We start from the raw sequence: 24,276 nt of genomic DNA, 5'->3' as shown, positions 1-24,276 counted from the left end.
CAGCCAATGATGCTACTCACAGCCATATTGTGCATACAAAAGAAGAACTGGCTCTTCTCCCCAAATTTTCTCTTTGATCTGCTTTTCCATGTACATGTAGTATACTCCAAGAAGAATTTTCATGAAAGACCCCCCCCCCCCCTCCACTAACGATTCTAACTTGCTGGACAATTCTCTGTCTGGAAATAATCAGAAATCTTCACACCCTGGCCAACTTTCTCCACAGGTTAAAGTCGAATTACAACATTATAACTTGTCCCCTTTTTATTTTACTCAACTTCTAGTTATGGAATTAATGTCTTTTCTCAAGATTATACAATCTTTAACATACAACAAACTAGAACGGCACTTGGAGCGCATACCTCCGCCAGGCTACACGGTTTACATTTAGTATCCCACTGATAGGCCGGATATGAATCAGGACCTGAATCAAAATCCATTCAGCTTGTTCTTGTCACTTAACTAACTCATCCACCTAGTTTTGTCATAACTTCGCGACAACTTCTTGAAATGTCATGCTAGATATCGTTTTAGCACTATCTCTCAATGGAAGAATCACTTGAAATTAAATAAAGAAAGTCTCATATCTCGATCCTGATTTGGATCTTCATCAAAATCGAATTATTGTGTCATTGTCACACACCGAATCTGTCCACGAAGTTTCGTCAGAATCCAGCCATTACTGAGATATTGTGCTACATATAGTTTTTGGCACCATCTCTCAATGGTGAAGAATCACTTGAATAATTCTCGTGTGCAGATCTGGATCTTTACCAAAATATAATCGTTAAGTCCTTGTCACATGCCCAACCTGTCCACCAAGTTTTGTCTGAATCTGTAAATATATATATATATATATATATATATATATATATATATATATATATATATATATATATATATATATATATATATATATATATATATATATATACACATTTTGAGATATCGTGCTCACAGAGACAAAGACAGACAGACAAACAAACACGGTTGAAAACATAACCTCCGTCCACCTTCGTTGACGGAGGTAACAATTTGTTCCACATTGACATTTCACTGTACTATTATGTTGTCTGACACATTCATAAAGAACTTGTCACTACATGAATGCTGGTTTGCATAATTGCTCAGAAGCTGCTGATGTGCCCCCTTTAGGTTGAGGTAGAAATTTGCAATTTATTCAGGGTGCCAGCGATAACTTACCCACTCTTCACAAAATATATTGTGGGACCTTATAACGTCCACCAACTCGTGCGAGTGCACAGGACACCCAGCTTAACACCCTTCCAAGGAATGGTGTAATCTTTGAGAGAATGACCTTCCTGTGAAGCACCTATCCAACAGATGTGAGCTCTGGAGTTGAACCAAAGCTCGGTGGCTTGGAGCATATTATTCGTCAGCAACTCGTCATCCCATATGTTTTTCGATTGGCAAGTCTGCTTCGCGGTCACCTGTTCAGAATCACACAGTTGTTGATTGACTCAGCCGATGAGTCGCAATGGTTGGTGGTGCCCGCAGCCAGATTCGCACCAACAGTTCTGTTGAATCCACATGGACGTCTCTCGTCAGCACCTCTCTTATGCACTCCCTCTGTTTCAGTTATACTATGGAAGCCCATCCTGAAGATCAGAAAAGCGTGCAAAGCTTACTGAGCAATACAGAGGTTTAAATAAATAAAGCCCAAGCTTTCCGCCCTGGAATGCCATCAGAGAGACATTCACATGGCCGAGAAATTATTCGTACTATTGTCTCTCTCGGTGAATTAATCACTCGCGCTTACCATTACTATTAACGTGTCTCACCACAGAAAAAGAGACTGACTTTTTAATCAGTGAACTGAATACGACAACAGTTTTGAGCCCTAAATAATGCGCTCTGTGCCGGAATATAAACCCACTTTCTTCAAGGCCTTGACAAAGAATAAAATCCCATGAAATGGGACCCGGGCCTTACACCGCTAGTTATATCGGTCACAAAACTTGCTTCGCAAAATTTAAGAAGGGAACTGGAGGAGGAGAGGAATGTGGAATGAGGATTGCTCGGCTGCTGACCAAATTGCAACACCCTGATTTCAATTCCTGTCAAAAAGCCTGGCTCAAAGGCAAGTGTACTTCCTCCATCATGTCATATCATTTGGTTATATCTATTCGGGTCGTAGGTTTTTCCACCTGTCTGTCTATCGATTAGGATGACATTGTGTTCTTCGAGATCATTGCTGTGGCAATCTCGTTTGAAGCAGAGATGTCTTTTCATGTGGGGTTTTATATTTCTGTCCAACTAAAGCCTGTATGACCACCTCAACTGCACTTTGTTAAATTTGCACAGTTGTAATGACTTTTGTATACGGGCGTGATTCACTTTTGTGGAGTTCTACATGGACCCATCACTCAGGCTTTTTCTCGGGAAACAAAATGCTTTGTAACATGGTCATTGTTGTTCTTACGTATTGCTGGTTCTGTATCAGTTCTTGTCGGGGGCGTAGCATTGTTGCTGATGCAGTGCCTCCTTTAGGTCAGAGCATTCATTTTGAAATTTGTACATAGTGCTGAAGATAACTCGAGTACTCTTCGCGGAGGACACCGTGGCATCTTTAACACCCACCAACTAATGCTAACAGATGGGACGCCCACTGTAACGTCCGTCCGAGAGACGGCACACACGTTGATGAATCGTCCGACCTGTGAAACACCAGGATGGCAGTTTATAGTTTGTTTGGGGTTCGAACCCAGGCTAGACTGTTCAGAGGTGATTGCGTGTACCTCTGGGCTATTAACATTCGGTTTTTGCAGGAAGAAAAAAAAAAAAAAACAACAAAAAAACGAAGCTTCATTCGCCAATTCCAATTCCCCTTTTGTTGCTATGATCGTTCGACAAGAAATGTTGCTTTTTTTTTGGGTGGCGATGGTTGAAATGGCTGTGGAGCTGGCCAAAGGCTGGTCGAAATGTGTTCTTTCTTGATTTGCTGCGTTGCTATAATTGAGCAGCATTTTGTGCCTGTGGGGAGATGGTGTCCTCGGATTAACCAATTCCTTTTTGCAAATTGGAACACGGGCAGATGTGATTGGTAATCTTCTGTGTGTCAGGGCTGCGCGCACACTGAAATAGATTTTTCCAACAAAAGACCTTCATTTGCCGTTGCTTTGTCCATTCGCTCGCATTACCGTTGTGCTCTGCACCATACGGAATGGTGCACCCCCATCCCCACTTCTTCTCCCTCCTCCCCCCCCCCAACGTGAATGAACATCAAGGGAAATTGAAGCACCTCTGAGTAATTTTGCCCTTGTTCCTGAATGCCACAGATTATCTTGAGCGTGCGGCAAACGATAGATGGTTTCTTTGCTCCAATCTGCTGTTGGGCCTACGATTAACAAATCGCTGGGTGGTCTAGTGGCACTGGTTCATTTTGAGCACAGGTTAATCCCTATCTTTCTGGGGTCTTGCATTGAACTTGAAAGGCTTACTCGTACAGCTGTTGCATTTAATCCCCCGAATCTGTCTGGGATTTTTTCCTACTAGCATCAGTGGTGTTTCTTCTCTTTGGTGTAGCCATTGTTTTGGCTACTGCTGTGATGCTTGGACTGCAGATTGAGGCTACTGTCTTATTCCACCTGAAAATAGCACCGAGTTTGCGATAATGATTGTTACCCCACGCACGTGAAACAAAAAGCGGGGTTAAGCAATTGCCCACAAACGTCAATTTATGATTGAGGAACAAGTCAATTGAAATTGAATGTTATCTTTTAAACATTAATCGGGACATGAAGCAGAAAACAAACGTCTAGTTTCACAGTACTTTCTCTGAATTTGTCCCGATCGCACATATGTAGAGGGGACTGAGATGATGATGTTGTTGTTGTTTTTTTTTAACTTTGTCTCCTTACCTGGCAGTCAAACAACATTGAAAATTATTCCAGACAGGAAACTTTCTGTTTTTAAGGACGTCATAAACGACATAAACAGCAGTCACAACAAATTCATGTCATGTGTTCGATAAGGTGGAGTAAAGCCACTGCATCATTGGTGGTAAATTCTGGAATATATATATATATATATATATATATATATATATATATATATATATATATATATATATATATATATGTATGTATGTATGTATATATATATATATATATGTATGTATATATATATATATATATATATATATGTATATATATATATATATATATATATATATATGTATATATATATATATATATATATATATATATATATATATATATATATATATATATATATATATATATATATATATATATATATATATATATATAATATGACCTTTACAATTTCAATTTTAAACTAACAATTTAATTATATACTTGCACACTGTGAAACAAACACCGTCTTGTCACTTTCAAGAACCTCCAACTTTGCTGTATTTGGACTTGGTAAATAGGGGTGGTGTATAAGAATGCATCAATAGCGCTAAACTTCTGGAATTTTTATATTTTAAACAGCTATAAGATCGTTATTTTATTGAAATTGAAGTATAGACTTAAACACTGCATGGGGTAATGTTTTCTATGAACTCACTAGTTTATTTTATTTTTTAAGTGAAAACGAGCATGATCAGGGAGAGAGAAAATTTGATTCATGGGATTAAATCTGGAGATAGGATAGAAGCTAAACTTTGGTTCATTTATAAAATTGTTAAATTATTTAGGCTTTCCTTTCCAAATGGAAATTCCTATTGTTGTTCTTCTGATTATTAAGTTTTCTTTTTGTCATTCGGGCCGGCAAGACAGCTTGGAGGTCTGTGTACTCTGACCATTTGAGCTGTCTTGCCTTGGTTTGAATTTTGACCCAGCTGTAAACTGGGTCTTGAGTGATGTTTTACTTGCAGGGCGAGGCATCGATTTGTGCACCATCCATTGGAGGGACGTCAGGCCCGTAGACCCGTCTGTGTCAGTACTGGTCGCTGGTAGAAGTTTCATGACCCCCACTGTGTCTTTTGTCAAGGGAAGGCAAGTTATCGCCGGCACCATGAACAAACTATGAATTCTTGCCCAAATGACCTTCACTCAAATGTGAGGCCTGGCCAGGCAGTTTATGCACAAATTTCAGCCAGAGATGTTCCCCGGCCGACGTGAGAAGAAGGCGGGACTCATTGGGACCGTTTAAGTAGTACTATTTATTCCAACAAATTTTGGCATCTGTATTATGAGAAATTAAATTTCATGTCAACGCAATAAAAAGTATGTGGGACTATCATTTTTTTGACCTGAACAAATATTTAGGGTCATGACCTAATTATAGAAAATTTTACATTTTTCATCATAACTCGACAAATTTTTATCCAATTGGAAAGAAATTGCCCTCTCTCGATGGCCTAGAATAAGGCGCATTTACACCTAATTTATGTCATACCCCTCTGAGTTAAAGGTCAAGGTCAAATGGCGGTCTGAAAAACATAACTGCTTTTTTTTTTGTCATCACTTAATTTTCCCAATGCGGAATCTCAAAAACTGCTTGGCCTTTCAAGATGTTCTTGGATCATAAAAGTGTACCTGCACTGAAGTTGTGCACCTGATATTTGATTAGTGCCTTGACCTATTTAGTTTGGATTGTAACATAATCAAGGAAAAACACCTTTTTGATCATAACTTGAATAATTTCCTCTTATTTTCATGATGTTGAGTTTTATGGATAGATTGTGGAAGGGGACACATTTTCTTAATTTACACACTATCTTTAAATGTTGAAGGTCAAGGTCATATGGTGGTCTGAAGCGAATATTGTCATCGTTGGATCTCAGGTGCCAGGAGAGGCTTACCCTTGGTGATCATTTTGTGATCACAGATATCACCCTTCGAGTTTTTTAAATTTAATTTTTTTTAACGTTGAAGGCTTCAGTCATGGACTAAATAGTCCTCATCGAGGCCAAGCCTGAATAAAAGAACTGCATTGATAGAAAAGCAAGGAAAGAGAGAATGGTCTTCGAGTTTTTGAGGAATTAAAAAATCTGCTTTTTTAAAAGGGGAAGGTCATAAGTGTTTTGGAAGACGTGAGAAGATAAAGAGTTCCAGAGATTGCCAGTGGAGGGGAAGAAACAAACATCGTAATGGCCCACCCTTGAGTTGCCAATGACCACACAATAATCATGTGATGTAGTGGCTTGACAAGTATTCCTTGGTCCCGCTAATGGTGGAGGTACACAAGCAGCAAGTTCTTGTGAGCAGAAACCGAAGTAATATCTGTAGAAAAGAGAATGAGAGCCTACTACATGGCGCAATTTGAGCGGGTCGAGTTTTGAGGTCACATTGGTGGAGTTGACAAGTGGAATAACTTTGGATTCAATTCTGTCCAGTAAGTATGTGGAGCTGGAACCTCCCCAGATGTGAGAGCAGTACAGACATGACAAAAGTAGACACCTTAAATTTCTTCATTTCATCTGTATAACAGTTTTGCTCAGTGATTTGTACTAATATTTCACTATTTCTTTGCAGAAATGAGTTCCTGGGTCTTGTATGACAATTAACTATGCCTCGAACCCAGGGAGCACACAAACTTTCCGATTTTCAAAGTGCACGAATTGTTGGCCATTTGGAAGGTGAAGTCAGATAGCTCAGAACCTTGGCATTCCGCTTTCTACAGTCAATCGGGTGATTGTGCAATTCACCAGCGAAGGCAAGGAATCCACAGCTTCCCGTTGTGATCGATCTGGGCCCTCGGAAAGGAGTCTTTGAGCTGTCAAGCGGTCCACTTATAAAACTCTCTGTTGCAAGGCAGCAGATGTTGCAGAGGAGCTCCAAGTTAGCTCAAGAACTGCTGTGCAGTACCTTCATCAACTGGGCTACAGTGGGAGAGCAGCTTCGAGAAAACCACTTCTTAGACCAACCAACATTCAAAGGAGAAAGAAGTGGGCTGATGAGATGGCCAACAGACCCTTGGAGTTTTGGCAAACTGTCATTTTTTTTCAGATGAGTCCCAATTTGCTCAATTTTCTGACAGTTGATGCGTATGGGTCTGGAGACTTCCCAGTCAAGAGTTTTCTTTGAACCGATTGCAGCCAACTGTCAAACACGGTGGTTTTTCAGTGATGGTATGGAGAGCAATCTTGAGCACTGGTCGTTCAGAGCTTGTGGGGTGGGTTGGCAACATCAGCTCTATGATGTACATTTCTATCCTTGAGGGTGGACGTCTCCCTGTCTTCTCCACTTGTCAGATGGTCAAAAACAACATTCTGTTCATGGAAGATAGAGCTTCATGCCACACTGCAAAAAAACCCAAAGAATAGCAGGACAGATATGGGATCAAGCGACTTCCATGGCCAAGTCAGTCTCTTGAGATTAATCCCATTGAACACCTCTGGACCATAATGGATTGAGCTGTGTGGGGAAAAGTCCAGGAAACCAAAATCATGGGCAGAATTGCTAAACTTTTGCATGAAGCCTGGGCAGAGATCCCACAAGAAAAAATTTCAGAACTCATTAGTTCTGTGCCTGAAAGAGTAAAAGCATTGAAATCTGCAAATGGCAAGTCGACAAAATACAAGTGTATGTATTAAAATGGATCAAATGTTCTTCGAATGTTCAGCAAATAAGTTCTTTAAAAATCATGGTGTCTATTTACTTCTGTCATGTCTCTGTCCTCTAGAAGGACGAATCAATCCTTTATATAGTTGGAACAACTGTTCAGAGGAGAAGAATCTTCAACATCTGAACAGGACTCCTAATTTCTTTGAGGCAGACTTAGCTATTTGCATAATGTGTGGATTCCAGGATATATTTGATGTTAGAGTAATACCTAGTCAGTTTATTGTATCACATGGTGTAATTGTCGAGCTTTCAAAGGAGTTTGAGAGAGAGACCGAGACCGAGACCGAGAGAAATTGAGTTTTTGAAGCATTAAACTTCACTTGATTACATTTGCCACACTGGAAGATCTTGTCCAAATCCGAATTTAAAGAGGTGGCTGTGATGAAACGAGATGTACATCGCGTGAGGGAAGACAGGGCAGATGGGAAAGACGACATGGAGGAATGTAATGTTGAGTCATCAGCATATGAGTGAATTTGGTTATTTGTGGAAGAAAGAAAGTCATTGATAAATAGAAGGAAGTGTGTTGGAGACAGGACGGTGTTGGAGACTGAGACGGAGAGACTGAGGCACACCGGTGTTGATCGGGAAGGGGGGAGATGTTGAACCGTCAACAATTATGGAGAAAGAGCGGTCGGAGAGAAAGCTCGATGTGAAGGAGGAAAGCTGAAAGAGGGAAGCTTGGATATCAAACCCCAATGCCAAACTCTGTCAAAGGCTTTTGATATATCAAGGCCTACAACAAATGATTCCCCAAGTCTCTCAAAGAAGAGGCACAGACATTCGTAATGTAAGAAAGGATATCACCTTTCGATCTTACCTTGTAAAGGCTGTATTGGTGGTCAGATAGAAGACTGAGATTCAAGATGCTTGAGAAAATGGGAATTGAGAAGACATTCAAAGACTTTGGAAACAGTAGAAGTCAGAGCAATAGAACAGCAGATAGTAGGGTTTGAACGATGACCCTTCTTTAAAATAGGCTGTACTGAGGCATGTTTACAGGAAAGAGGAAAAGTTTGGGTTCTGAAACAAAAACCAAACAAACGAGCAAGCACCGATGCATGTTCTGAAGCACATTCCTTCAAGATGTGGGGAGGAATGCCATCTTGTCTGTACGCCTTGCTTATGTCCAGAGAGAGGAGTATTTTTTTGATATTATGAAAAGGGATTATAGGGAGGGACATACGATTGGTGAGGGGAGCATCAGAGGGAGATGGATGTTAGAGTCATCAAATGTGGAGTTGGATGGAGAAAAGAGAACCAAAAACAGTTGCTCTATCAGTCGGAGAGACAGCGATGATATCATCGGAACGGAAAAGCAAAGGAAAGGTCGAGCGACAGAAGTTGTTGGAGATACTTTTAGCTAAGGACCAGAAAGATCTATCAGTGGAAGAGGATGAGAGGTTGTCACATTTCTTTTGAATAAAGGAATGCTTCGCCTCACGAACAACATGTTTGCAACGATTTCTGGCTTGATATGAAAGCTGAAAGCGAGTCGGAGGGAGAAGAGTTTTTTCCATGTCCGATAGGCGGCATCCCTTGCACGAATGGCCACAGAGCAGGAATTATTGAACCAAGAATTGGTCGAAGAGATAGACTTGAAAGAGCAGGGGATATAAGCCACCATTCCTGCAACAATAACCTCTGATATACATTCAGCAAAGATAGAGGCATCGCCCGAGGAGAGGTAGTCAGCTTTCTCTGGAAAGTCAGAAAATAATTTTCGTAAATGCAGTCATCATTATTGAAATGCCAATACTGGCGTTTTGGAGGAGCAGTCGGATGAGAGGAAGTGGTGGTAAAGGCCCAGTCACACCTTGACGTTTTAGCCAGCAATGGCAACGTATTAAAATGTATGTAAAACGCTGGCTTACATTGAACTTTTGATTTTTTTTTTAAAGATTCCGACGTATTCACAACGACTTGGTCTTATGCATAACGTATTAGTAACGGACACAGAACGTTTCGTTGTGTTATAGATAACTTCTACCAACGAATGCTGAACCTGTTGTTGGCCTTCACAACCTATGCCCAACGATAGTCTAACTTAGGCATAGCGCGCCGCCCGCATCGCCGACGATGACGTGGCGTAGCCTATTAAAAGGCTGCCGCACAATGATTCAAATCATAACCGCCGCAGAAATGGAAGTGTCAACATCGCAGTCACACCTTGGCGATCTTGCCAGCGTATGCCAACCTCTGAAAAATGCGTCAAAAACGCTGGCGCACGTCGAATACGGTATGGGTAAGTTTGGTATGCGTGAATAGAACGCTAAAGTACGCTATCATACGTCGTAGTAAGTGGAGTATGTCTTGTAATTTTAAACATGTTGAAAATTTTACGACGTACTTGCCATATGACACACGCTCCGCATGCGATGGGAATAAGTTGTACGCACGATATGCGATCGTTGACACACATCGACACACGTTACTTGTAAGGTGCTCATAAGTCGAAACACGTCAAGGTAATGGTTAGCGTCAGTGTTCCAGACTCCCTGTTTTTTTTTTTTCTTCGGTATGACGGTGTTCAGTGTACAGTGCGGTTATGATTTAAATCGTTGAGCGGCAGCCTATTAATTATATTATATTATAACCGCAATAGAAATCGAAGTGTCAAAATCACCATCATACCGAAGGAAGGAAGAAAAAAAAAATAAAACCAGGAAGTCTGGAACACTGACGCTAACCATTACCTTGATGTGTTTCGACTTATGAGCACCTTACAAGTAACGTGTCGTGTGTCACCGATCGCGTAACGTGAGTACATGTCACTCATTGGTTAGAAATAAGTTTCGGGTACGCTAAACATTACTTCGACGTGTTTCGACTCTGAGTAACTTACAAGTAACGTGTGTCGACGTGTGTCAACGATCGCGTGACGTGCCTACAACTTATGTCCAGCGTTATGCGGAACGTGTGAGTCATACGCTGGCATAAGTCTTAAAATTTCAAGCATGGAAAATTTGAGGACAACCGAAAAGTACAACGTTTAAAGCCAGCGTACAACGATGTATGGCAGTGTTTTTCAGCGTGCTCTCAATGTTATCAAAACTTACCCATAACGTATTCGACGTGTACAAGCGTTTTATACAAATTTTCCAAAAATCGGCATAAGCTGGCTAAAACGTCAACGTGTGACTGGGCCTTAAGTAAAGTGATGGTCACAAGATTGTGGTCAGAAGAACCAATTGGAGATGAAATTGTGTAGTTGTAATGCAACGGATTGGAGGTGAACAATAGATCCAAAGTATTGGTAGTGTGGTCATGACTATCTGGGATATGGGTAGGTTGGATGATAATTTGTTCCAAATCATTAAGAATGGAAAATGTAAGAGCTTCAACTCCCCCAACATCCGTGTGGGAAGATTTCAGCCACTCCCTGTGGTGTACATTGAAGTCTGTTGTTGGCTAATGATTATAGGATTGTAATTCGATTCAGAATTTACTCGGCTTGTTGCATCATTACTGAGGCATTGATGTTGCTGTGCCACTGTGCAGATCCACTGCATCATTCAGGGAGGAATTTGTAGCTTGTTCAGGATGCCAGTGATAACTCACCTTCTCTTCACGAAAGACACCGACCGTGGAATCTTTGGTGTCAACCAATTAATGCAAGCAGGAGGGCAGGTTTATCTTCCCTTTGACAGCGGTGCAAACACTGATGAATCACCCTGCATGTGAAACACCAGGGTGACAGTTTATAGCTGGGTCAAAAGTCAAACCAAGGCAAGACAGCTCAGAGGTGAGTGTGTGTACATCTCGGCCACCCTGACAGCCATTACCATAGAATGAAAACTGATAATGCTACAATTACAAAATTTGGTACTTCGACCGATAATGGTGTGAAGTTAACGCTAACAGTCTTCATTTTTGACGCAGCTTTTTCTTTCTGACCTTTGTCCGTTACCTTGGTCCAACAAATTTTGTCACCGCCGAATGAAAATCGTCAATGCCACAGTTACATAATGTGGTATAGACACCAGTAATGATCTGAGGTTTATGCTTTTGGTCTTTTTTTTTTCATCTCTACCTTTTAAAACTGAACCTTTATTATTCTCATTAATTTTGTTACACATAGCATGAAAGTATTGTGACGGATTTAGGAGACCTCTGAGGTAGCACATTCCAAAGTACATTACCCAAGTGTAGTTATGTCTTCGTCTTTTTTTAAATTTTATTTTATTATTTTTTTGGTAGCTAACTTGGGAATCCAGCGTTCGGTATGGGAAGGGAATATGTGTTGTGATTGTCGTGGCGTCAGCCCGATTTTTGTTCTTTCGTTCTCTCTCTCTCTCTCTCTCTCTCTCTCTCTCTCTCTCTCTCTCTCTCTCTCTCTCTCTCTCTCTCTCTCTCTCTCTCTCTCTCTCTCTCTCTCTCTCTCTCTCTCTCTCTCTCTCTCTCTCTCTCTCTCTCTCTCTCTCTCTCTCTCTCTCTCTCTCTCTCTCTCTCTCTCTCTCTCTCTCTCTCTCTCTCTCTCTCTCTCTCTCTCTCTCTCTCTCTCTCTCTCTCTCTCTCTCTCTCTCTCTCTCTCTCTCTCTCTCTCTCTCTCTCTCTCTCTCTCTCTCTCTCTCTCTCTCTCTCTCTCTCTCTCTCTCTCTCTCTCTCTCTCTCTCTCTCTCTCTCTCTCTCTCTCTCTCTCTCTCTCTCTCTCTCTCTCTCTCTCTCTCTCTCTCTCTCGCTCTACCACATCCAAATCCAACACACTTCACAACACATTTTACATAACTCAACACCATAAAACCACAACTCCACACCACAAACCAACAACCTTACACTGACCCACGGCAATAATTTCACAAAGGCTAAGTGGACATGGCCATGAAACGGTCACAAAAGGATGCTTGGAGGCACGGGGAAAAGCCATGGTAACAATCCCACAGCGCCAAACCTCAACGCCAGCCGTGCCGCTGAGTTCTGGACCAACCATTCAGCATCGCAGGATCACACAGACCACCAATGGGGAAGCGGTTGGATCATGGGGGCGATTGGACGTGGTAGAAGACACACCGCGGCTTATAAAAGGCTGAGTTTGAGTTTAAAATGCAATGCCATGTCTGGGAGCTGTGAGAATGAGATCAAAGGAGCCAGGAGGGAGAGCTGAAGCGAACGAGGACCAACCCGGGGCAGAGGGGTCGATCCGGTCGAAGGAGCTCTTGGGCGAGACCACCACCACCACCACCACCACCACGTACAGACCCTGACAGATTTCTCAAATCTCTCTCTGTCCTTCATTCTCTTTGGATGCACAAAAAATCAACCAAAGTGCCAATGGTTCTTTTCAGGGCCTATCTGACGTTTATTCACCTCGCACTTCACCCTCCGTAACCCTACCACATACCCTTCGGTCACACGTGAACCAGCTGTTTCACATGTGGGTAAGAGCGGGGTCGACCCTCCACCCCATCGTTCGCATGTTTTTGTCTATCCTCTTGCTCGTCTTCTTTTTTCCAGAGTGAGAATGGTGCCTGTGCTATTTGGGTGAAGTTGACTGATTAAGGGGCTTATATGTATGGGTGAGGCTTTTTTATTTGTGACAATGCTTGACCTGTAAATCTGTACCTTTGTGAAATTATAATCCCTTTCAAACTGTCTGGTTGTGAGCTTCTATTGGTTAGATATAGTGTGCTGCAAACGGAGTTCTCCCAAGCTGTTCTCTGCTTTTTAGTATTTGCTGGCCAACGCTTTGACCTACAGTAAAGCTCGGCCGTATCCCAGAATCAGTGGTGTGTTGGGAAGCACAGTTGCCCATCTGGGGTGTTTAATTTGTCAGGAAGGTAAAGAGGGATTTGGACGCTGGACCCTACTTTAATTAAACGACCCAGACGGGTTTGTGGTTGCTTAAGAACCCGTCGTGCCATGGAGTTATCTGCGGGGCATGGCTTCAAGATCGCTATTGGGGAAGTCGATTTGTAAGAACTCCCTTATAATCCACCCCAAGGAAAATCGGAAACAGTATTTAATGCTACAGTTACAAAATTTGCTACCAAGATAGAAAAATGGTCTGACATTAATCAGAATGGTATTTGATTTTGACCTTGACCTTTAAGGCTTGCATCACAATGTTAGCGTGCAATTTATTTGTACCCTGGTCTTGCTTACTCTGCAGGGAGATGCTGTCCAGTACACTGGAGATCCACTGCAAGATTTCACCATCATGCGTTTCCTAGATCGCTTTGTGTATAGGAATCCCAAGCAGCGAAAACCACAAGGTGAGGTTGCACATCCACAGCACACCATGTATGATATGCCAAATTTTAAACACGTTTCATTACTGATATGAGGAAAATTAATGGTAAATTTTACAAGCTTGCATGTGTAGAGGCCAAGTGAATCCCATACCTGCCATTTCATTCCTCTTGGGTTGTTTTTTGTCTTTCAATCAGTGTCAGACAAGTGCACATCTTTTGTTAAAAGAGCAGTGGCAAGGAAGAAAGTAAAGGGCCATCTATTTATTACATACACAAACACTGCAGAATATTTAGCTCCAACCCATGCTCCCTCCCCCTCCCCACCCCCTTCACCCCCCCCCCCCCCCACGATACACACTTGTGTAGGTTGTCTTTTGTATTCGAAGAAGGTCGTTCACACTAAATGTGTGAACCGCCTCGTTAATTTGTTTATCGTACAGCAGACGTTGCCCAGACAGAATCCACACACTGAAATAGCAAGCAGTGTAATCTGGTGTCAAGGAACCTCTAAGAAAACCAGATCACTTGTTCACCACAGTTCAGGCAGGAATTTCTAATTTGTTCAGCGTAGCGGTGATAACTCGCATACTCTTCGCGAAAGACACCATGGGATCTTTAATGTCCACCAACTAATGATAGTAGATGGGACACTGAGTTTAACGTCCATCCGTGCGACGGCACACATTGCCACATCGGCCTGTCTGCAAAACACCAAGTTTATAGCTGGAGCAGCATTCAAAGCCACACGAGAGAGCTCAAAGGCGAGTGAGAATACCTCCAGGCTATCTTTCCAGCTCCACACACTGGCACACACAGGTTCAAACTTCCCCTCCCTCTCTTGTGTGCATTGCATTGTAGCTTTGTTTCTATAATATATGAACACACTGCCACAATGGTGTCTGCCATTGTGAAAGCCAAACTTCCAAAAATCATGACATTATTGAAGCATGCAATGCTTGACTAAAGTATTTCTCAATTTGGTTTGTGTTAAGCAAAAGCAATGTTATTGTAGATTTGCCAAATAAGTGCCTGCAAGGTTTGTATTTTCTATGCCTGCATTAATTAATATTTCTACCACTGAAGTACAATTAAACTTCCATGAACAAGGAAAAAAGATAAAATGTCATAGCCCCCGTTTTTTTGAGTAATTTTGCTGCACGGAGTTAAAGGGCTCGTCCATATTTATTTACAACTAAAATGGCCACCAGTCTACCAGTCATCCATCTTTGATCAGATCGCAAAATAAAGTTAGGTCCAAGTGTATGCCATCGTGTACTGTGCCTGTGCCATGTTTGAACAAAATCGGACATGCATGTCCGAAAAATAGTTGTGGACATGCTTAAGTAACAAAACGGCCACCAGTCTTTCATCTTGGATCTGATCTCGAAAGAAAATGACAGACACATGTAAGCCATCATTCATTATCAGTTTGCCAAGTTTGAACAAGACTGGTAAATGCATGTGCGAGAGATGGTTGAGCACGTGTTCGATACCGGTGTGGTGATTATTCCATTCAGTGTGCTGGCTTTGATGATGATGCTTAAACCAAAACAAAAGAAATCTCACTCGCATTTAAAATGCAGTGACGTGTTGTAAATGAAGTCCTACTGATGATTATACCGTCATGGTCTCTCCAGTGGTTGGTGAAGAAGGAAAGATTTATTGGTGTTGAGCCGCTGCAGCTTTAAAATGTCGTCCGAGATGGCAAGCAGAAGAGACTCGTTGGTTGTTGTCGTGGTTATTTAGCAAAACAAACGAAATCCACTTCGCTCACTATTCTTGGTCATTTCAAACAGAAATCACTTTTAAATAGTGATGTGTTGAGTGACAACTGAATATGGATCAGAAAAGGCTTGCAAGTCAAGTCGCGCAAGCTTCTAACATGTTGTGATGACCAGCTCTCGTTTGTACTGGCCTTCCAGAATCCCCTGCGTTGATTGGCTCTCTGGAAAGATTCAACTGGTTGGTGACTAGAGTTCATGTGTTTGCTTTATTACAAATATTTGCAGAAAAAAAACAAAAATTAATCAGTAAAGTAAGTCATCATTCGTTATCTATGTGCCAAGTTTGAGCAAGATTGGTAAATGGATGTCTGAGAAATGGTTGAGGAGGTGTTCGATACTGGGTTGTTTGTTTTTTTTCACAACTAAAACGACCGCCAGTTGGCCATCTTTGATTGCATCGTGAAAAAAAAATGATGTGCATATGTATCCCATCATGTGTTTATTTTTTTTTGCCAAGTATGAATAAAATCGGTCCATACATGTCCGAGATATGGTTGCAGACGCACACACTCACAGACACGAAAATCAAAACCAAATCCATAAGCCTCTGTTTTGGACCAAGTCCAATAGGGGCTAATAAAGTGCAGTGCAAAAGTAACCCTCCCCAGTGATGGGAAAACTCGAAGTTAATCTATTAATTCAAATTATTTAGTGGACTTTAAACCAGAGCGAAGTCGATGGCGCACCATCGCAAATTCCCACATTTGCCACTTAAAGAAATTTGAAAGATAGCAAAAAGTTCCACCACGAATGACCCAATATCAAATTTTGAGTTTAATTTTTTTTTCTTCCTGTTTTGACCCCTGTGACCAGTGTTTCTCAACCTTTTTACCCTTGTGGAACTCTTGAAATAGTTTTCATGTCTCAGGGAACCCCTGTATAAAAATTATTATATACCATTATTAATATCTCACTCTTTTATATTTTTATTGTATTTCACATGGTAAATATAATATATTTTTTTCGGATACCTGGTTTAAGGAAAAAATGACCCCCTTTTTGTCAACTTTATTGGCAATGAGACAGACCACGTCATCATTGGTGATGTCATCACGTACATGTCGTGTGCCGTGTTCAATGACGAGTCGTTATTCCGGGCGTCCATCGCGCTTCGTGGTTGTTATGGTTGTTATAATATAACATTCCCTATGGTTGTTATAATTGTAAATAATATAAGAGGTTGAAGCCTCTATTATAATAACCAAGTTGTTTCCAACAATATGCCGTATGTGTATAGTAAAATTACGAATATTAAATCAAACAAAAACTACTCAAAAATACATTAGCCTATTTATTGCTGTTTCTCGCGGAACCCCTAGTGACCTCTTGCGGAACCCTAGGGTTCCGGGGAACCCCGGTTGAGAAAGGGAACCCCGGCCTGTGACCCTCAGTTCCCACCCCCTGGGGTGTGAACCAGGGGCAAATCCAAAAAGCTGTAACATATTTCTTGTGTCCCACAATGCTGATTGCATATACAAAGTTTAATTTTAAAAAGTGCCGTAATTACATTTTTGGCAGCTATTTCTCCTGTTTATAACCCCCCCCCCCCAGGGTTGGAGGTATGGGCCAAAAATGATACTCCTTTTGCACCTTCTTGCCATTTGATGATCATAACTACCAAGTTTGGTGAATTTCTGCCAATCTGTTTAGGAGGAGATGGCATGACAGACGGAAAGACAGACAAAACAGACAGACAGACAGAGCTGATTACAATATCCCCCCGTTTTTTGTCAAAAAGCATGGGGATAATAACCAATCAGGAGTTTTTCAGACATTGCGCAGGAAGCTGTTGCCATAAAAGGGAGACACAGGAATCCACAGACATAAACCACAGTTCAAAATATATAATAAGATTGCAACATATCCTTAAGAACAGTTATTACTTGTAATACAGAATGTGATGAGGCTGTGTATGTTTGTAGCCCTGACAATTGATATATTTTATATGAACATACTTGGGGATAAAAAGATGTTCATTTTAATTTGTGAAGATCCGATTATACGTTTCTCTTAATCAGAGATGATTAATTGTTCACCATAAGTGCGTATCACAAAGATGCGAATAATAAAAGGGGTATTCACCCAAATTGAGGAAAACAACTTGTGTACTCCCACAATGCTTTTTATGTCCAGAGCACCTTTACAAAGCAAACGGCATTCCCCTTTGACATATAAAATACCCATTCCATATTATCTTGTTTCACCAAGGAACTTAAATGTTATACTTTTGAAGTTTGTACTTTCCATCTGTTTATTAGGTTTCATGAGTGTTGCAAACAAGCATTTGGTAGGGGGAGGGGGGTGGGGGGTCAACATTGTCTCCATTTTCGAACTTTTACATGTGTAATTTAAAGGAAGACAACTGACCATTGTCTTCCTGCTTTGATCCCTTGAGACTTTGGTTAGGTATCAGTTTGTCAATTCTTGCTTGGATTGGTTGAAATACAGAGGCAGGCAAGTCAAAAATCTTAATTTTGACTACTGTAAAATCCTGAAAATGACTGTGAACAGAAATTTTTATTCGCCTCCTTATAGGGGCTGAGAGAAAGTACAGTCTGTGCCAAATTGCATCTTATCAATTCAAATAAACAGGAACAGCAAGGCAAAATACATGATTCACCTTTGGCCCTTTAAAGTCGGAATGGGGTCCGGTTGAGACGGGCGGGCAGGGGTGTGTGCGATTGTGATTATTCGATAAAAAGAAATAAACAGAATCTCCCTCCCTGTAGCAGGTGACACAAAATTCCAAGTAAAGTTTTCATTTTAAATTAATTTGGTTATATTATTTTGAGCTGATCCCTCCCCCTCCCGTTTAACCTCCTTTGTGTACATAATAAATAGATGACCTCGCCACAGACTTACACATACGATAAACAACTTCAAGTACACTCGAGAGTTAAAGAATGGTGAGGCATTTGACCACCAGAGGGCCTACTCGAGCAAGGAGCTACGACCCTGGAGCAGATGAGGTTTCCGTGCTTGTGTATAAAACCCATACTACCCACGTGAACGATATTATATTTAAACCGAGCAAAAGGGTTTTATTTATAAAGAGTATCTGCATTAATGGTTATGGTACCTTGTAGTATTGCAATTGAAAGTGACACCAAACCTAAACATTTTCTTTTTGGTGATGTTTTATGATCGTTGCACTAATTTATTGCTTTTGGATTTATTTATTCAATCGCATTTGCAGAAACTCTGAGCAGCACGGTGATGCGACCGAAACATAAAACAATAATGAACGATTTCCGGAACATTCCAGGTAAATGCTTCTTGTTTTTTTTTTTGTTTGTTTGTTTTTGATATCTATATATATATATATATATATATATATATATATATATATATATATATATATATATATATATATATATATATATATACATCAAATTTTTGTGGTTCTTTGCCGGAGGAAAGAGTCGCTGAATCCCATGAACCTACCATCTCTTTCTTCTTTAATCCAGACGCCCCTGTCCACACTTGTCTGTCAGCAGAGGATTAAGCTCAGTTTTAGCAAATTAAAAGCATTGAGGAGCCTGAGCCAGTTGGCTAGCATTGTGATAAGGGCTCGATCGCTTCTCTCACGGGGCACGGTGCTAACCCTGCCCTTGTCAAGTTGGGTCACATGCATGGCACGCTGCATCTTCCCAGGCCGAGCAACCACTGTGCATTTTGTTTTTCTTTCATATTTGTGTGTTTTGTGTTCTTTGGGGATTGTGACACCGTATGAGGGGATTTTTCTTAACGTTTCTTAACTTGTAAAGTTATGCTTACAGTTTATTGCACAGAATAACCACAAAATGGTTTCTCTGTGCAACAGTGCATCTCTAAACCATTGTTTTAGTTTACCGGTACAGGCAGTCACAGGTCAGTGACTGAATGTACTGTGGGTTCTTCTTATTGCTTGTATTTTATCATCTGCCTTTTTCCTTCTTGGCTTGCAGTGAACAGCAAAAAATTTCTCCAGCACGATGAAAGCAAGATTCCCGCACACGATGTTTTCTTCCACAGGTATTTTCACAAGCCAGTGGTTCCCAAACCTTTTCACTGTCCGTACCCCCTCCGAACCTTGCAACAAAAAATAAAAAAATTGGACTACCATGTATGACTATAATGGTGACACAATGTCATCATAGTGATAAAGTTATTTACATTATTTACTATCGTCATGGCAAAATTGTGACACAAGCAGGATGAACGACCGTCTTCCACGAAGGGTTCTTTGTGACCTCTGGTGAGTAGCAACATGTGACAACGTTTGGTGGTGCAGGGGGGATCATGCTACCCCTCCCCACCCTCTGAGGACCCCCACCAATGGCCTCACAGACCATTACCGGTTTGTGGACCACGTATTGGAAACCACTGCTCTAAACCATTTAAATTTCTTGGATCTGAAACATCGTAAGGCAAGTATTGATACCTTATTTGCTGCAAATACAGTTTGTTGGGAGCAATAAATTAATACATTATTTTTGGATGGAGGGGTTGGAGATATAATTATTATTATCTATATATAAATATTTTCAAGGGTTTGTTTGTGCGTTTGTACTTTATTGTTTCACAGCCGGACTGTAGCACCGAGAGGCCCAAAATTTTGGGTTTAGGTACTTCAGAATCTGGGCAAGGTTGAAAGCTAACACACGGTGGCCTTGACGTCCGTTTTGAGGCCACCAAAGGCCGTTATAAAGTGTATATTGGGATGTGCGGTCAGGTGGTGTTGCCGCCGGCCCGCAGGGAAAATATAACCACCATGAGGGCAATAACTCCATAGCTTTTCAATGTCCAACGTGTCCCGAAACCACCGCCGGGGGAAAATCTCACCCAGCCGATGTTTTTAATTCATGATCCTATTTGTATGTAATGAGTGCAACTTTGTCCCTCAGTACAAAATTTCATTATATGTTTTATTTAATTTCCTTTTCCTGCTGATGATTTTCAAATAGACATCAATTTGACTCTCTCCATCCTTCTCGCCTTGTCTGGCATCTCCTGCGGAACAGGAGGATTATAGCTACAAGCGGTAAATTTAGCCACAGCACTTTGGTGTAAATGTACAGGGATTATTTGCAGTTTGTACAGGCTTTGGTTATCTTGTCATCCAGTGTAGTTGAAGGGCTAACGCGTATGGTGGCTGTTGTATTCACATGAATGTACGGTGTGATTAAATAGGTACCCCCTCTGATAACACTACAGTATTCGCTCCGAGCTTAATCCTCAGCTGTGCCGAGGCAATTATCGATACCAGTGAAGGCTCTCACATGACCCAAGATGCCCCCGGTTAAACGTGAGATGCGAGTGAACCGAGTACACATGACCTGTTCGTGTGCACAGCTCATTTTACCACTTAGCTTCCTGGCAGTGGCTCCTGGTTTATTTATTTGGGGTATTGGCTCACTTAACATGAATCCTTTAGCTTAGCTCGGATCGCAGCTATTTGTACGACACCACAACTGACCACTTAATAAAGAAAGTCAATTTGACTTGTGGCCTTTTGCAGAATTATTCGGAAAGTACTTTCTGCCTAATGGTATATAATTTATTTGGCCACCCTCGCTAAATCTCGTGAAAGCTTCCTCAAAGCTTCAGAATTTCTGAAAAGGCTAACATGACTTTGCTGCGTGACCTCATGACCGTGGAATTGGAGACTTTTTACCAAAAAAGAAAATAAAAAAAGAAGAAATCCTTTGTGTTGAGGTCAACCTGAGGCCTCGGACTTAAAGGATGCTGGCTTGTTTTGCACGTGAATCTCTTCGGAGAAGCTTTGTAATCCACCATGTTGACTTCTGTAGGTTTGTATGCTTTGTTCGCTTCGCAGATCTACCGATACTTGGTCTAGCGTGGTGGATAATTGACCTGTACCTTTGTACTGGAGACTCGAGTAGTATAACGTTTCAGTTTGATTGTTTAACACATATACTTCTGTTATGTAGCAATAAGGGTCTAATGCAACTGCAGAGATGGAAGATGGAAGTGCTCCTTCAAGCCGGAAGGTGCATTTCTCTTGAAACTCATTGCTGATTATGATATTTGTTCCAAGTGTATTCTCCCCTCCGGTTTTACATACAAAAGCATTGGCAGGCAATCAGCAAATTAACATGGGGAAATTGGATTCGATTCTGACTATTACTCATGCGTTCATGAGGAAAGCTCTTGAACTTGTGCAATAATCCGGAAACTCTGTAAACCATTTGTTACCTCCGCCATCAAAGGTGGACAAATGTTATGTTTTCACCCCTGTCTGTCTGTCTGAATGGGATATCTTAAAAAGTTGTGGATGGATGATTAGATTTTTATGAATATCCAGATCCAGATGCGAGAATTTTGAAAGTGATTCTTCACCATTGAAAGGTTGGGCCAAAAACGATGTCGGGCACGATATCTCAAAAAGTTATGGACGGATTCAGACAAAACTTGGTGGACAGGTTTGGTGTGTAACCAGGGAGAATTGTTTCGATTTTAGTGAACATCCGGATCCGAAAATTCTTTAACTTTCTTATTGATTCTTCACCTTTGAGAGATGGGCCATAAACTATGCATAGCATGCTATTTCAAATGTTTGTGGATGAGTTGGTGAGGTGACAAGAACAAGTGGATTCGTTTTTGGTTCAGGTCCGAATCCACATCTGGCCCATCAGTGGGATACAAAACTTATTCATCCTGGTGGAGGTATGTGCTCTCCCGAGTGCCGTTCTAGTTGAGTGTGTTTTGTTCTTTAACGACAATTTATTTTGACCCTGCATGTGCAAAGCAAAAAGTAGGGTTAAGCACTTGGTTCACTCTGAATGTCTGTCTGTCTTCCTGTCTTTTTGTCTGTCTACAAACCTCAGTTTATGATCGAGGAACAACTTGATTTCAATTGAATGTTATATTTTGAAAATTAATCGGAACGTGACTCAGAAAACGAACCTGTAGTTTATTAGTGCCTTGGCTCTGAATTTGGCCTGATCGCACATGTGCAGAGAGGAGTGAGATAATTTTTTTTAACTCTGTCTACCTTTCTGGCAGTCAAACAAAATTTCAAATCATTCCAAACAGGAAACTTACTGTTTTTTAAGGATGTCATAAAGCATAAACACAAACAGGCACCAATAACTAATGTAACGTGTTGAATAAGTTGGTGTAAGAGATGCTGCATCAACGGTAAACCTCCTAAAAGCTTATTTTTGGTTCACGAGTCAGTAAGTGACCACTATATTCGTTATGGGTGTGTCTGTCTGTCTGTCTGTCTGTCCCGAGCACAGCTCCGTGGGTTTTGATTTGATCCTGATAAAATTTGGGTGGGAGGTTTATATCATGATCTAGTTGTGTTTTCCTCAGAATGGGCTTGCTGCGCCCATTATCGACAGAGCCACGCCAAAAAAACGTGTTTTTAGGGGGTAGCCGGTTTCAAGTTACATCTTCTCCGAGGGGGTTTGTCGAATCTGGCAGCGGTTTCGGTATTTGGTTAGCCCAATGGCACCTGCATAGCCCCACAGAGCTCCATTTTTCATTTTGGTCACAAGGTCACGAACTTAGAAAATGTCAAAAAATCAATAAATTGGGCATCGAGCTCCTAGGGTTTTCAACTGTTTCGAATGAAAGTTGGTATGCAAGTAGTGCTCTTCGAGTACTACAACTTTCATCATTTACGTTTTTCCCGATTCCCGCCAGTTTGCCCCTGGCGTCCCCTCGAAGGGCAAAAAATAAAAAAGGCGAACCGTGTACATTGCTCGTGAACCATCGCCTTTAATGGAACCATACAACCATACAATACAACCATACAACCTTTAAAATATATATATATATATATATATATATATATATTTAATTTCAATTGAATTAAATACTTTAGCACTGTACAACACAAATCACCTTATTGGTACTTTCAACAACCTTTCGTTTAGCAGTACTGGGACAAAATATGACGGCATTTTACATCATCTCGACCAATGACATTTGCCGCCCATGTCTTTTTTTCTCAAGACTGTGTGGGGTAAAGTGTTCTATGAACTGTCCAGTTTTATTATATTTATTTTCTTTATACACATGTCTGGCAAATAGTCCGTCATTCCATGCAGGTGATGTACCCTTCACTTTGCTTTGCAGTGCCTTCATGGCTCATATAGCAAAGTGTCGCATTTTTTTTGACCGGAACTGGTTAGTTCAGACCTGTCTATGTTGGGCTTGTTTCTGCTCTTTTCTGATGCATGTATTCACAGCTGTTTTGTATATCTGTTTATTTTCCCCATTGCCAATTTATGCAATTTTAAGTCATTTTGTGTCTTCCTTCCAAATGCCGCTTTTACCAACATCCTGTCTATAAATTTGCCTCTCTATTCCTGTCTGTCCCTTTGTTCAGCATGTGTTTGCTGAGGTTGAAGTGCTGGTGTGCAGACATGAAGATCAAGTTGTTATTTTTGTGGGTGTGATGTTTTTATTTTTAAAATATATTTTGGAAAACTGTTTGAGACCAAAACACTATTTCTGCTGCTCTGACATTGCAGGTAGGTTGGTGGTCTCTGGGTTTTGAATCACCTCTCCTGCTGTCCAGGTCGGTGGCCTCCTCTGCTCTCTCAGTCCTCTGATCCTCCCCAGAAAGCTTTTCTTTTGTTTACATGGTCCAGGCTCGTGTGTGTGTGTATGTGAGTGTGAGAGACAGAGACAGAGACCAGAACAAAATGGAAAGGGGGAAACACAAACAGCATAATATAAATGAGATCGAGAGGAGGGGAGTAGAACACAGAGCGATCAACAGAGCAA

General features: G+C 41.1%; 1 protein-coding gene across 1 annotated transcript in view; it reads left to right on the top strand.

Annotated features, from left to right (window-relative positions):
• CEBPZ (CCAAT enhancer binding protein zeta) overlaps positions 1-24,276 on the top strand; it is an 88,442-nt gene that overhangs the window by 51,623 nt on the left and 12,543 nt on the right. The window contains exons 8-10 of the mRNA XM_085856266.1: positions 13,669-13,771; positions 18,731-18,799; positions 19,482-19,548. Coding sequence (XP_085712392.1) covers positions 13,669-13,771; positions 18,731-18,799; positions 19,482-19,548 — 239 coding nt within the window. The remainder of the gene's footprint in view (positions 1-13,668; positions 13,772-18,730; positions 18,800-19,481; positions 19,549-24,276) is intronic.

This window comes from Eptatretus burgeri, chromosome 15, assembly GCF_056783735.1.
Source record: "Eptatretus burgeri isolate ZD-2024b chromosome 15, Ebu_testis_v1, whole genome shotgun sequence".
Taxonomy (NCBI): Eukaryota; Metazoa; Chordata; class Myxini; order Myxiniformes; family Myxinidae; genus Eptatretus; species Eptatretus burgeri.
Note: the sequence above shows the minus strand (reverse complement) of the source record. Positions and strands in the feature narration are given on the sequence as shown.